The 15144-nt window shown below is 34.9% G+C and overlaps 3 protein-coding genes across 6 annotated transcripts; all 3 read left to right on the top strand.

The window, feature by feature from the left end:
• The first annotated feature begins 1075 nt into the window (after positions 1-1075).
• On the top strand, positions 1076-3160 carry LOC138934240 (uncharacterized). Its single transcript, XM_070297783.1, has 2 exons — positions 1076-2809; positions 3097-3160. Exons 1-2 carry the CDS (start codon positions 1076-1078, stop codon positions 3121-3123), a joined length of 1761 nt encoding a protein of 586 aa, XP_070153884.1. The 3' UTR covers positions 3124-3160.
• Positions 3161-3664: 504 nt separating this feature from the next.
• LOC138934088 (uncharacterized) lies at positions 3665-7742 on the top strand. 4 transcript variants are annotated; one of them, XR_011447089.1, is made up of 7 exons: positions 3665-4138; positions 4914-4955; positions 5948-6107; positions 6209-6371; positions 6465-6675; positions 6876-7304; positions 7518-7742. XR_011447089.1 is itself a non-coding variant. In XM_070297521.1 (7 exons), exons 1-5 carry the CDS (start codon positions 3801-3803, stop codon positions 6668-6670), a joined length of 909 nt encoding a protein of 302 aa, XP_070153622.1. In that variant the 5' UTR covers positions 3665-3800; the 3' UTR covers positions 6671-6675; positions 6876-6912; positions 7518-7742. The 4 variants fall into 4 exon arrangements, 3 of the variants coding, with proteins under 3 accessions (XP_070153622.1, XP_070153623.1, XP_070153620.1); XM_070297521.1 differs by having other exon boundaries at positions 6876-6912; XM_070297522.1 differs by lacking the exon at positions 6876-7304.
• A 6633-nt stretch (positions 7743-14375) lies between these two features.
• On the top strand, positions 14376-14864 carry LOC138934163 (uncharacterized). The gene has a single exon (XM_070297616.1). The coding sequence runs from the start codon at positions 14376-14378 to the stop codon at positions 14862-14864; it is 489 nt and encodes a 162-aa protein (XP_070153717.1).
• Positions 14865-15144: the final 280 nt, after the last annotated feature.

Below are 15144 nucleotides of genomic sequence, written 5' to 3'. Positions count from 1 at the left end.
AGTCTGGCCAATCAGTGCCGACTTTTAGCCGAGCGCACGTCGGTGAGCCGCGCGTCTAGTAGTGTGCGGCGGCGCATACTTTACGGCACGGCGCGGGGCTCACTGACGTACGCCCAGCTAGAAGTCGGCGCTGATTGGCCAGACTTTGCTCAATAATAACTCCTTTATTAATGCAGCGTCTACAATACAGATTTTAAGCCCTAAGCTTTAAGAAATTGACCAATCACAATCAAGTATGAGAAGAATACTCGACTGTGATTGGTCAATTTCTTAAGGCTTATGGTTTAAAATCTCTATTGTAGACGCCGCATAAGCGTTATAGAAAAAAATGTTACAGGACTTTTCTGTTCAGAATAACACCCTCTACCTTCTCTTAAAGGGTGATCCGCGAATTATGGGACACCCTGTATATTAATGACGACCATTACTTTAACATATCAGCACGGGAAAGTGCTAATATGTAAAAGAATAAAAAATATATTAATAAGCAGTGAGAAGTACTATTTAATTTCGATATGGGCACTGAAAAGGGCCGATTGATTCCGTAATAGGTACTGAAAAGCGCTGATTGGTTTTGTAATGGTACTGAAAAGTACCGTTTGCAAAGCGAGAAAGTTCCTGAGAACACAGTATTTTAAAAATGGGCACTGGAAAGTGCCGTTTGGTTTCTTCGCTGGTGATATCCACCGACCACTTTCGTTTTGGCGCTAAAAGTGCTGAAAGCGTTTAATTGACCAATCAGAACGAAGAAATTTTTGTTTCGATATTATTAATTGCTCTTTTATTACGATCGTAAAAATTAATAATTGTTCTTTTATTTTGGCGGGGTTTGTTGACGTTCCCGCATTGGGTGAATTACATATCCTACAGCTTGTGATTGGTCGTAGCTTTATCGATTGTTTCACGTCACATCGCTCCAAGCTCCAAGCTCCAAGAGAGCATCGATCATTCTGAGTTCAACTATCGCGAGTTAAGTGTGGTGAACGAAGAAAAAAGTGAGATTTGATCACAGAGGCTATTTGTTGGCGAGGATATAGCGCTTACAGCTTCAAATACTGTCAGAGCAGACGTAACTATGAAATCGATTAATTTAAAATTATCTACCTCGCGGAAATCGCTGCACAGATTATCTGTAAGACAGCGAAGTAGGATTATGTCCGAGATTAGAAATAATTTACGGTTACTACTTTCTCCAAAAGTTGCTGCTGCTGCTGCTGCTAATAATAATAAATCGAATATTTCCAGTTCGTTTATTGTAGAATGTAGTTCGTCTCCAGAATGTCCGTCTTCTGTTATAAATGATATTTGCAATATTAGAGATAATATGCATACAGAAAGCGATGAATCGTCTTTTTCTTCTATCTCTGATGCCAGTGATGCAGCATCATCATTTTTCAATTTCACTACACAAACAGAACCATCTTTTCGCGAGCGCTTAGCATCTTGTTTTGTAGATAATAATCTAACACATGCTCAAGGAAATAATATATTATCCCTTCTTCGTACACATTCTTGCTTTTATAATTTGCCGAAAGATGTTAGAACATTATTACATACACCACGAAATTGTATTGCTGTGTCTATTGTGGAACCAGGCGAATATATTCATTTCGATCTTGAATCAAGTATTATTCGATGCCTTATGTGTGTTTCATCTTTATCTATTGTTGATCAATTGGAAATAGATTTTAATACAGATGGATGTGCTTTAGATAAATCAGGTTCCATTCATATTTGGCCAATTCAATATAGAATTGCAAATATCCAGCATACAAAACCGATAGTAGCAGGAATCTATAAGGGTACGCAGAAGCCATATGATCCTAATAAATTCTTTGAGAAATTTATTGCAGATATTGATAGAATAATGTCCAATGGTGGAATAAATCTTCATGGCAATAAAGTGCCCATACGCTTAAGATGCTTCATAGCTGATGCACCAGCTCGTGCATTTATCCTGAATCATCATGGCCATACATCTAGTCAGCCTTGTTCCAAATGCAAAGTTTCTGGTACACGTAGCGAAGCTCGTTATGTCTTCAATGATGTCAATCATCCTCTTCGAACCGATGAGGAATATATAAGGTGTGTGGATGGGGATCATCATAAAGAAGGTAAGAGTCCATTGTCGATGGTTCCAATAGGTATGGTTTCACAAGTGCCATTTGAATATATGCACCTTGTATGTCTGGGTGTAATGAAAAAACTTTTATCCGCATGGATATATGGGAAATATTCACGATTGTCAAAATTGTCTGGCCGATCCATTTCTATTATGTGTGCGAGACTAAACACTCTTAAAGAATATTGCCCTTCGGATTTTTCAAGACGACCTAGATCCCTCGATGCATGCTCTAAATATAAAGCCACAGAGTTTCGTCAGTTTTTACTCTATACAGGTATAGTTGTAACATATGGTATTTTAGATGATCAATTATACAAGCACTTTTTATTCTTACACGTAGCTATAAGAATTTTGGTTTCAAATTCACCATCAAAATTGCAACTACGATTTGCAGAGCTTGCGCTGCAAAAATTTGTTCAACGAAGTAAAAATCTTTACGGTTCAACTTTTAATAGTTATAATGTACATGGTCTTCTTCATCTCACTAACGATGTGAGACATCTTGGTAAATTAGATTCTTTTTCTGCTTTTCCATACGAAAATAACATGACAATTTTTAGAAAATATTGCAGAAAGCCAGGATTATCTCTTCAGCAATTCTTCAATAGAATGGCAGAGATAGAAATTCACGGAACAAATCAGAATCGTGACAATGATTCTTCTATTCACGTATCTGTGCAGCATGTAAGTAACAATTATTCTCGATGTCGTAAGATCATATTTGATGGAATATCATTAAGTGTAGATATGCGTGATAATTGCTGTCTGTTACATGATGGATCGGTTTGCATTGTCTTTGAAATTGTTAAGAACAATAATTCGTATCTTTTGGAAGTTAAAAAATTTTTGCATATTAATGATTTTTATGATATTGGCATTTTGTCTTCTGTTCTCCAAGTGTACAAATGTTCTATGTTGAGCAACGAGGTTTTCCGTATCCATCTACAAAAAGTCCGTGCTAAATGTTACAGAATGCCTCTTTGGAATCCGACATATAATGAAGAAAACGACAGTGATGAAGAAAATCATTCGGAAGCATCTCAATACATAGTTGCTGCTATTATACATAACGAGAAATTGTAGTATACTATATATTGCTACGTTCTTATATATAACTTATAAAAATTTAAAGTTTTTTGGTTTTTATATTTATAAGAATTCGAGAGAGCATGATATATTATTCTTTTTCTTTTCTACACATCTTCTGTGTTTTACAATTATTATTTTGTATTTTATCTTCTGTCTCAGTTTTCCTTGCATTCCATTCTTCGGAACAGCCTACATATATATTTGCTATCGCATGTTAAATCTTCATATTGTATTTCTCTTTTATTTTTATGTGTGACAGCTTTGTCTTTCTTCGGTGCGCATTTATATTTCAAATTATAATTTTTTCATAATAGACAGGTATAAAAATGCTTCTATTGTTATTTTATTATATTTGTAATATTACATCATGTACACACACATATACTTTTCTAATATTCATTCTTTTGTTTATAGGAAAATGTCGGAATGGCCGAAGCGCATTGTATTGAAACCATTGCGCTACCAGACGACATCATCATCGGACGAGGCTCCAAAGCGTAGAAAAACACTAGAGAATAACGCGAATGAAAATATCGATCAGGACATCGGCGAGCTGAGGACACTTTTAGAAGAGCAAGATTCTTCGATGGATGAACCAATTAATTCAAATAATCTTTACAACATTTATATGCCTAAAACAAACACGCATACACAAAACATCCCATACTTACATACAAATGTTCCATCATACTTATCTCCTCAAAATTCACAATCACGCACACATACATATCCCACACATTATCCCACATCCAATCATACAGTGATTGATAACATTGCGCACTCAAGTAATACAGGTATTAATAAGTTTCAGGAAAAGTATGGCACTACATCAGACATCAGAGATTCTTATCAACTACCAGATGAACGAAGAAGAGAATCTGAAGCCACCTGTACTGAGAGATCCTTCGATGAATCGAATAATCCGTAAGTTTATATATATATATATATATATATATATATACACACACACACACACACACACACGTGCGCGCGCGCGCACGTGTGTGTGTGTTGGTACGTGTGTGTGCGCGCGTGCGTGCGTGTGTGTGAGTGAGTGAGTGTGAGTGTGTAAGTATATGTCATGATGTAAAAAGAATTACAATTTATAAGGCATGAGACTTACAAAAAACTAAACGTTTTGATCCACTTTGAATCTTTATCAATGATTATGTAAAATTTATATCTATAATGATAAAAAAAAATACAGTGGGAACACGCATATAAAAATTGAGATTCTTTTCCTCGCAGGATTTTCTATAATCTCAATTTTTGTGTGCGTGTTTCTATTGTACCTTTTTCTTTGTATCATTATACATATAAACTTTACGTAACCATTGATAAAGATTCAAAGTGAATCAAAATACTTAATTTTTTGTAAGTCTCATGCCTTATAAATTGTAATTCTTTTTACATCATGACATATACCTACATGTCAAGTTCCAATTAACCCCTCTTTACTTTTTACTAATTATATATCATTGTGCTTCATAATCTTATTTTAAAATTACATTAAAATTATGACAGTAAATATTATTGTTTAATTTACGTTATTAAACATATTTACATTATTAAACATAGTAAATTAAATTTTATTACATCTACAAGAATGCACATAGCTGTAAAAATTATGAAAAAAAATTTCAAATTTGTTACATTTGCAAGTGTTAAGCAAGTATAAAATATGAATTAATGTTTGCAGGATACTGAACGAACGCTTAGACCGCTTTGAAGCAGAACTAAAGTGAGTATCAGTGAAATATAACGCAGACTGTAATTTTAACATAAATGTTAACACAAAATAATTTTTTTAACGCGATTACTTTTAATTTTTAATAGAGTAAATAACAAATTTTTTTAATAAAAATGATCTTGTTTCACAAGATTTATATAATAACTTAAATGGTAACTTTAAATTACTTTTCTCTCTTTCTCTTTCAGAATATTTTCAATGCCAGTTTAATTTTTGTTTTAATGGAACAACATATCTATTTTATTAGAGATTTATAAGGTATTTTATGACAAATTCCTACACTTCATTGCACATTTTTGAATTTGTCATAAAATCAATATCAATAAAAAAAGAGACTAGTTAGAACTTAGTGTGTAGATGTTATTTTTGTAACGTAACAAGAATTACATATTAAAAGGCATAAGGTCACAAGAAATCAAATATTTCGATTTACTTCGGATCATTCTCAATAATTATGTAAAGGTAAAGACTTTAATGAGAAGAATAACTGAGGCATGCAAACATTAAAGTCTTTACCTTCACATGACTATTGAAAATAATCCGAAGTGGATCGAAACACTTGGTTTTTTATGCTTTTTGTATAATGTAATTCTTGTGACGTTGCAAAATAACATTTATACACTAAGCTCCAACTTATCTTTTTGATTTTATTGTATTGATAGTGATTGTATATTGCTTAATCTCGCAATTCAATGTTGTCACAAAGTGTTTTATGAAATTGTTATAAAATAGATATATTATTCCGTTTAAAAAATTAAAACTGATATTGAAAATACTCTGAAATAATTTAAAAAAATAATTAGAAATTTTTGTTTGAGTCATATAAATTTTTAGAAACAAAACAATATATATAAGTCGAAACAATATATATAAGTCGAAAATTTCAAATATCTAGAAATTTAAAGTTTCAAGATTGACAATATTATACGATTAATATAATTAATGACTTTTAATGTCCTGATAATATTATATTTTGTTTACAGAAGAATAAATGGTCTGTTACAAAATATTTTGAAATGCGTGCAGCATTTAAAGAGCGACAACCGCCGTCGTGCACCGACTAAACCGGCCATCCTTCCTATATCTTCTCTGGAAGAAATGGATATTTTCGAAGATATCGATGATGATGGTTATTCCGAAATTGTAAGTTGGTACAAAAATATTTTGTATTGTCCTATTTTGATATGTAATATTATATGTATATACTTTTTTATACAATCCATACGTTTTATTTATTCTTTTAGGTGCATTACTTTGAGTACATTGGTGGGTTCACGTTAAAGGAAGCCGTCAATTTGTGTCTAAAAGAGGCGTTGACAGATTCTTTAACGCCATCGTTTACCTGGTGGGGTCGTGAAGGAGGTCCACGACCTTTATACAATACTCGCCTTATTTTGGCAATTTACGGTATGATCATCTCATTTATTGATTTCTAGATATTTGTAGTCAGTATTATTATGATTTTCATTAACGACAATGTATTTTTTATTTCTTTTTCAGATGCTGTGTGCAACAATCGATACATAAACAATCCGACTCGATCGGAGTTTCAAGCACAAATGCGTGAAGCCCTGCGAACAGGTAAAGAGAGATGGAGGAGCAGAGCGCGCGGTCCACGGTCTACTCATCCTGTCAATCCAAGACCACGCGATTTTTGGAGCGACGAGCGACAAAAGGAAGAAAACAGGAGAATAAGAGATGATTAAATTTGGTATGTGAAATTTTGATATATTAAATTTGTGCGTGTGCGTGCATACACGCTTTGCGTTTATATCGTGCATGCGTGCGTGTATGTATGTGCAGAGAGAGAGAAACAGACAGAGTAGCCATTTTATTTTTAGTAATAACAATAATAGCTTTATTTTCTTAGTTATTTTTGTTTTTTTAATATACTAAATGTTCTTTTTACAGATTACTTTCAGGAGAGGCGAATCCACGGATGGATTGCGTAAGTGATAATGGCTGTGTTCGTTTTGACGCTACAATCACTAAGGTCCGGTTTCACAACTTACTTTAATCGAAGTTTAACTCATTAATGGAGAATTCACATTACATCTGATGTATCCAATCGGACGTTTGTACATCGGACGCAATGTGAATCCTCCATTAATGAGTTAAACTCCGGTTAAAGCAAGTTGAGAAACCGGACCTAAAAGCATTTGATTGATCAATCGGAACAAAGATTTCTTCGTTCTGATTAGTCAATCAAAGGCTTTCAGTACTTTTAGCGCCAAGACGAAAGCGGTCGGTGGATATCACTAGCGAAGAAACCAAACGGCACTTTTCAGTGCCCATTTTAAAAATATTAAAGCTTCTCGGAACTTCCTCGCTTCGCAAACGGTACTTTTCAGTATCATTACGGAACTAATCGGCACTTTTCAGTGCCTATTACGGAATCAATCGGCCTTTTTCAATGCCCATATCGAAATTAATCAGCACTTCTCAGTGCTTAATAAACTTTTCATTCTTTTACGTATTAGCATTTTCCCGTGCTAATACGTAAAAATTACGGTTCTCATTAATATATATTTGGTATTTTGTATGTTTATATAGGCTTCCGAGGCAACCTGGAGTACTTACGGAGGAGAAGGAGGAGGAGGCAACGAAGAATCTCTACGGAGCAGGCAACAAAGAAGATTTTAAATTTAAAATATATAAATTTTAAACTTAAAAATAGTGTTGGATAAATATTATTATAATTATTAAATAATTTAGTAACTTTAAAAAGTGGTGAATATTATGTTATAATTATGTATATCTTTGTATATTTAGATACAATTATAAATAAATGATTAAAAATTTATTTTTTATTTTTATGTATTAATTATTTTCATCTAAATAGTCATGGCAGATCTGCTCGGTTTCTGCCGCCTATCTGCCATCAAAATGTATTGTGCAGATCTGCTCAATTTCTGCCGCCTATCTGCCATCAAAATGTATTGTGCAGATCTGCTCGATTTCTGCCGTCAATCTGCCATCAAAATGTATTGTGCAGATCTGCTCGATTTCTGCCGCCAATCTGCCATCAAATTGTATTTGACAGATCTGCTCGATTTCTGTCGCCAATCTGTCGTCAGATTGTGTTTGACAGATCTGCTCGGTTTCTGCCGTCAATCTGCTGTCAGGTTATGTCAACAGAATCTGCTGACAAAACATAAGCTTAATGCGGACGCAGTTGATGCCAATCTGCCGCGATACTCTGATCGAATTTGTTGCCAATCTGTCGACATATTGCTAACATTTTGCTTACTGGGAAATGACTCCAACAGCCGTACGAACCGCTGGTTCGTGTATGATCATTTTAGTTGTGTTTCCTCATATGGACTGCACGAAGCACGATTGGGCGATATCATGATGTAAGAAAATAAGGTGTACCATTCCCGAGAATGCGCAGTGGTTTAAAATAATGGCTGCCACTTTTTACTAGAGATTTGCCCCAAATCATGAAAAGCAATATGGCTACTTCCGTGAGGTACAATAGCTTAGATTATGATTATATAAAATTTGTTGTTATCATCATTATCGTTCGACGAGCCCGGGTGAAATTCGACAACGAAAATAAATCTCGAAAGATTAATTTTTTTATTTGCGAGTGCACGCGCGCGCGCGCGCGCACACACACACACACACACACATGTATGTAAAAATAGCAAATATTTTGCGCAAAAATTTGATTGGATGTTCCATATTCGGCCGCCATTATGCGCAATGGACATCCTATTTTTTTATATCCTATTTTTTTGGACGATACAATTCAACCATTGTCGATATGATTCCTTTTAAGCTAGCGCCGGACTATGCGCGTATTCGCAATTCGTGATTCGTGAACGGTATAAAGAAATCTAATTGGTCAAATTTGACGAATTTTCCATCTACATTATTCACAGATTATAAAGAAATTGCTTTTCACATGAAACTTCGCCGCCTATATATATATATATATATATATATATATATATATATATATATATATATATTGTATATAATTAATTATTTCCTTCTTGAAGTGTACGTGTGTGTGTGTGCGCGTGCGTGCGTGCGTGCGTGCGCGTGTGTGTGTATGTGTATGTGTGTGTGTGCGTGTGTGTGTGTGTGTGTGTGTAACGCGTTACATAAGTACGGGGGTCATCAATTAGAACGATGCGGAAAAAGTCTAATATTAAATTTATAGTTCTGATTGGTTTTACAAGAATTCTCTGATAATAAATATAATAAAATCAAAATCTTTGTCTATGGCAGAATGAAGAAAATTTAGGGGATTACTTCAAAATGGATAATGAAAGGGGGAAATCTTCTCCATAGGATTTCTATAGGGACGGCGACGGGGAATAACCGCTCTGGGACGAACTACGGGAATCCTTCAGGTAGCGGTTGAGTCAGGGAAGGAAATCGGTCCAGGACCCAAAGCCGAGACTGCTCTTCGGTGAGCCCTTGCTCGTATGCTCTAGACTCCTCTCCAAAATGAGATGATCCGTCCCTGGAGTCACGCAGTTCTCTCTCCGAATCGCTTTGATTATTGGGAAAATCGGGGAAATCGGGAAAATCTCGTTCTTGGGGTCCATCCTCGATTTCGCTATCGGGTGGTTGTTTGAGAGGGCTTCCGCTCGTCGGGATAGAAGAATCCTGAATGGAGAGAAGACGAAAAGGGGAAATCACTAAGGATGACAGTTGAGGGTGCTGGGGATCCTGAGGGACCAGGTTCGGGAGAAGGGGTTGATTCTGGTACGTGGGGAGGATTATCTGGTGTTCGTGTATTGTGTGTCACTCTTATGTTAATATTAGTTTTCTCTACGTCCTTAACAGTAATGTTAATGGCTTCCGCTTGAGTCCGAGTCAATTCTTTCCGTAGCCGCCTATTCCGATGATTCCGCGAACATTTGGTAGCTGCTCGCAAAGATCGTTTTTGTCTTTCTAAAGAAAGAATAATAATGAATAATAAGGTAGAAAATCGCGAGAAAATCCCTAATTTGAGAAACAAGTCTTGGAGTTTTTCTTTATTTGACTAAATGAAAAGCTCTTAGATCCAAAAAGAGAGAAAAGGAAAAGGAAAGTTTATATGTTTATCCTTATAATAAATAAATATATATATATATATATGTTTTATATAAAAAAGAAAAGTTTTACTGAATGACATAGAAGACGGGAGGTATGATAAATGAAACCACGGGTCGCTTTACTAAATGCAGGTGACCCCTGGTGACAAACAGGGAGTTGCGAGTCGCTCTATAAAATACAGATGACCCTTAACAACAAATGGGAAATCGCGAGTCACTATGTTAAATACAGGTGACCCTAACAACAAACAAGAAATCGCGAGTAGCTCTGTTAAATACAGGTGATCCTTGGCGACGAAGGAAAATCACGAGTCGCTCTGCTAAATGCAGATGACCCTTGGTGACAAGTAGGGAGTTGCGAGTCGCTCTGTAAAATACAGGTGACCCTTAACAACAAATAAGAAATCGCGAGTCACTCTGTTAAATACAGGTGGCCCTTGGTGACGAAGGAAAATTACGAATCGCTCTAAATGCAGATGACCCTTGGTGAAGTAATATAAGGAAAGAGGAGGTCTAAGGTAATATTCCAGAGAAGCGGTTAGAAGGACTAAAGAAGAAAAGCCCGAATAGGAAAGTAAGTTACGATTGAAACGTAAATGATTGAAGTTACTGATTGATTTATTATAATTAATAATCCAAGAATTATTTCAAATACACAGATGTGAAAGAAAACAGAGTTGAGAGCATTCAAACCACTCACTACTTATCGAGTACATTGGTAACAAATGAAAATCAGACAATGAAAGGGTGGGGCGAGGCCAATTCCAATGAATTGGCTAGAGCTCGACCTGGCTAGTTGGAATGCGGTTCGCAGTCGCTGCAGTCACTTGGCACAAGATCTCCGAATTTGCACTGAATGTCTAAGTTTTTCTAACTTGCACCAAACAACGCGGTTTTGAGAGATTTAGAATTTGTATGAAAATTTAAAACTGGAAACGAAGTCGAAGCAATTACGAAGAACTACCAAAAATCGAACTAGGAAGAATAGAAAATGAATTGAAATGTGAACTGTGAATTGTAATGAACTGAACTGAATAATGAACTGTACTGACTAATGAACTGTAATAATTAATGAACTGTAATAACTAATGAACTGTAATGAATGCGCAAGGATTGGTTCAGAGTATATTTAAGCCCTTTGCTCCTCCTCTCCATTGGCTTTGTTAAAATTTTTTGGGGATTTTGGAAATTAGATTTTCTAATCAGGCTCTCCGATGTTGCTGGAGGCGTTGTCTCTAGCACGGGCAATGTTAAAATTTTAGGTATTGGTAAAGGCTTTTGTTTATAGAATTAGGTTTTGCCCAATGCAGAGTTGTTGCAATTGAGTAAGAGTTATACCTTTCATTATCTATTTGAGTTTATCTCAACATAGATATCGCGTAACGGAAATCTGTCAGGCGAGCACACGTGGTATCATTTTTATCGTCCGTTTCGTTTTTCATTTGGATTCTTGGTACCGAATTTGTTTATTACGAGAACTGTCAAGCATAGTTTAAATTCCTAAGAGAATTTGTCACCCAAGCTTCTAGTGATTAATATTTACTGATTAATTTGCTTATCTTCTTAGACCAGATATGCTCTAGTTTCCTTTTTGTATTATATGTATATCCTCCCAATCTTTGTTTTCAAAAAGTTTGCCTCGCCTTTCAGTTTCCATTTGTTTATTCATAGGCGTAGTGTGCTCTTAAGATACCATTAATCTCTATTCAGGATGAAAGAAAACAATCGTGGACTCCGCCGAACGTAACAATTGTACATAGTATATTTCGGCATGGGTAAATATGCATATTAGGTTACACCTCACCGATGACTTTGACCTTGATATATGTTGTCAAAGACATGACCCTAAGTAACTTTTCCTTATAACTTAACCGGCGGTCTCTTATAGTTTCTGAGATATTTAAAGTTATGGTTTTACAATTTAAATGATTTTTCTATTATATTATAGAATAAAGAAAAATAAAGGTTGTTTACATTGTATTTACGTAGATCAAAAAAAGTATTTCTTTACATTTCCAGAGACGAAGCTCTTTGGTTTTTTTATTTTCCACGCAAAGCGAGCTACAACGCAAACCTATGTGTTTAGTTTTTTTATAGTGGAGCCCACGACGTCCACGTATATATTGTACAATACTTTCCCATCCACGCAACAATTGTGGAGCGGACTTCACTTTGCTTTGTAAAGTATATGCGTGAACACAGTGGGTTCTGCCTCCCCTATGGGGGGCTTCACTTCCGGAAAATATAACCTAACCCAAACTAAATTTTAGTTTTAAATTAGAAATAGGTTTGGGTTAGGTTATATCTTCCGGAAATGGAGCCCCCTCGTAGGAGGGGGGGAGGGGTCGGAATCCACTGCAACCACGCATATATTTTTTCATCCATGCAACAATTATGGAGCGGACTGTCTCTCTGTCTCTATATTATTACCCAAATGTTAACTTTAAATATCTCAGAAACTATAAAAAACCATCGGTTAAGTGAGGCAAAGTTACTCAGGGTCATGTCCTTGACAAGATATGTCAAGGTCAAAATCATCGGTGAGTTGTATCCTAATATGCATATTTACCATATTTAGTTTTCGATAATTTTACCTAATATTTTTATATACAGAATAATGAGACAAATCAATTAGTGTACAAGAAAACAAATAATTGTTTAAAAAAATACATTGTAAATAATTACAAATTTTTTCTTAAAAACAATTAGTTTTTTTTATATCAATCGATTTGTCTATATATATCATGAATATACAGAATAAACCAAATGTTGAAATAGACAAATGCGCGTTTGCTGTAGAAAAGGATGTACTATATGGGACGCCTATTTTGTCTCTTTTCCTAACAACTCATTGGTGATTTTGTCCCCTTCCATATAGAAAATTACTAATGAGATGCTAGGAAAAGAGACAAACATAGGCCTTCCGTACAGTACCTCTTTTTCTAGAGCGGATGCGCATTTGTCTATCTCGCAATGCATAGACAAATGCAATATATAGACAAATTGATTGGTATAAAAAAAATATATATATATATTATATACATGTAGACATACAATGTATATCCCCATAAAGATTGCAAATATATCACAGACTAAATGCATTGAAAGATTGCAAATGTATTGCAAATCATTGCTGTAAGATTGCGACAACTTTAAGATCTCTGTCTTTAAAAAGATTACAAAAAAGCGTTGTAACAATATTATATTGTAATATATTTTTAGAAATGCAATTAAATAAATAATAAAATAATTTAATTTATATGTGTATATAAAATTTTTTCAAAATCTTATTTATATAGAAATAAGATTACATTTTGTCGGAAATGGAACATTAAATGACTGATCGACGCACTTTCTAGAATCTTTACTTATTGTATGTTAGAGTTTCCAATCTATGCTTGCTCTTAACTACTGGTTCTTCTTGAACTTCCTGGCAGCTTTTCTTTTGCATCGTCTTATAATAAAGTTCACGTTCAAACGGGAGATATTTCATGGTGTATAATTAATAAGACATGACATATTATAGACCCAGGTTTACGTCCAAATTACGAATAATCAAAAAAGTGAAATATTTCAACGTGAGAACAACAGTATCTCGACCTTTTATAGTTATGGCGGCGATAGCAAGTGCGCAGCACATCGAAAAATTGAACGAAACGAACTTCGAGTCATGGAAGTTAATGATGAGGGGTGTGCTAATTTGCAACGAATTATGGTCCTACGTAAACGGAGTAACTGTAAGAACCGAGCAAAATCAAACCGAATGGATACTGAAAGACGAAAAAGCGTTGGCTTTGATCACGTTGAGTGTAAAAAGCAATCAGTTGAACCACATAAAAAAGTCATCGAAGAAAGCATGGGATACTTTAGTACAAATTTATGAGTCGAGAGGTCCAGTAAGAAAAGCTAGTTTATATAAGAAATTGTATCGCATGAAAAAGGAATCTTCGCAAACTATGTCATCATATATTAGTTCATTCTATAACATCGCTGAAAAATTAGAAGAAGCGGGAATAAAAATACCGGCTGAATTATTATCGATTATGATTCTAAACTCTTTACCATCCGAATACAAAAACTGTTGTATAGCAAGAGTCTAGAGATGCAATATCAAGCACTGAATTATTAAAAGCAAAATTAATAGAGGAAGAAGCGAGACAATTAGAACGCGACAGTAAGTATGTTATCCATGAAAACGAAAACGACGCTCTAGTAGCCAAAAACAAATTTAAATCAAATAGAAATACACAATCGAGCAAACATATAAAAACAAGATTGAAGTTCGCACGTAAATGCTACAAATGTGGAAAACCGAGGACATAAAGCTTCGGATTGCAGAAGTGTGAAAAAGCAGACGATGAGAACATATACGAAGGACGCAATGTCCGCAATAGTCTTAACAGTAGAATCATACCAATCAAATGAATGGTGTCTAGATAGAGGCGCTACGCGACACATGTGCAATGACCCAAAGAAATTTTTAGAGTTAGACGACACAGAAAGATGTGAAATCCACACAGCTGCGGAACGCCGTACAAAATCAATTGGTGCAAGTACTGTGAAATTAAATATCAAATTAAGAGACGATAATGTAAACCAAATTAAGTTGCAGAATACTCTATTAGTACCAGGATTTCGAAATAATTTATTATCAGTGTCATGTATGACAGACAATGGATATACAGTAATATTTACCAAAGATTCCGCAGAAGTTAAGCATAGAGATGGAACCGTTGCAATTAAAGCGAAAAGACAAGGCCAATCGTACGTGGCAAATGAAGGCCAAACGACATACGCAAACAACACAATAACAAATAATTCGACGAACGAGAATAAAAAGCAATAGCGGGGGCATGAGAAATACGGACACTTGAATTTTCGTGACTTGAATAAATTGATACAAGAAAACATGGTGATGAACATGGAAATGAAACCAATTCATGATCAATTTACATGTGAAATATGCGATAAAAGAAAAATTCATCAATTACCATATAAGGATTCTATCAATTACAGCACAAGTAAACTGGATTTAGTGCATTCTGACATATGCGGTCCATTTAATGTCGAATCTATTGATGGTGCGCGATATTTTACGACATTCATTGACGACTACACGAGATATA

The sequence above is a fragment of the Polyergus mexicanus genome, unplaced genomic scaffold (genome assembly GCF_030449975.1).
Source record: "Polyergus mexicanus isolate NDT 795.1 unplaced genomic scaffold, iyPolMexi1.0 SCAF_6, whole genome shotgun sequence".
Classification (NCBI taxonomy): Eukaryota; Metazoa; Arthropoda; class Insecta; order Hymenoptera; family Formicidae; genus Polyergus; species Polyergus mexicanus.
Note: the sequence above shows the minus strand (reverse complement) of the source record. Positions and strands in the feature narration are given on the sequence as shown.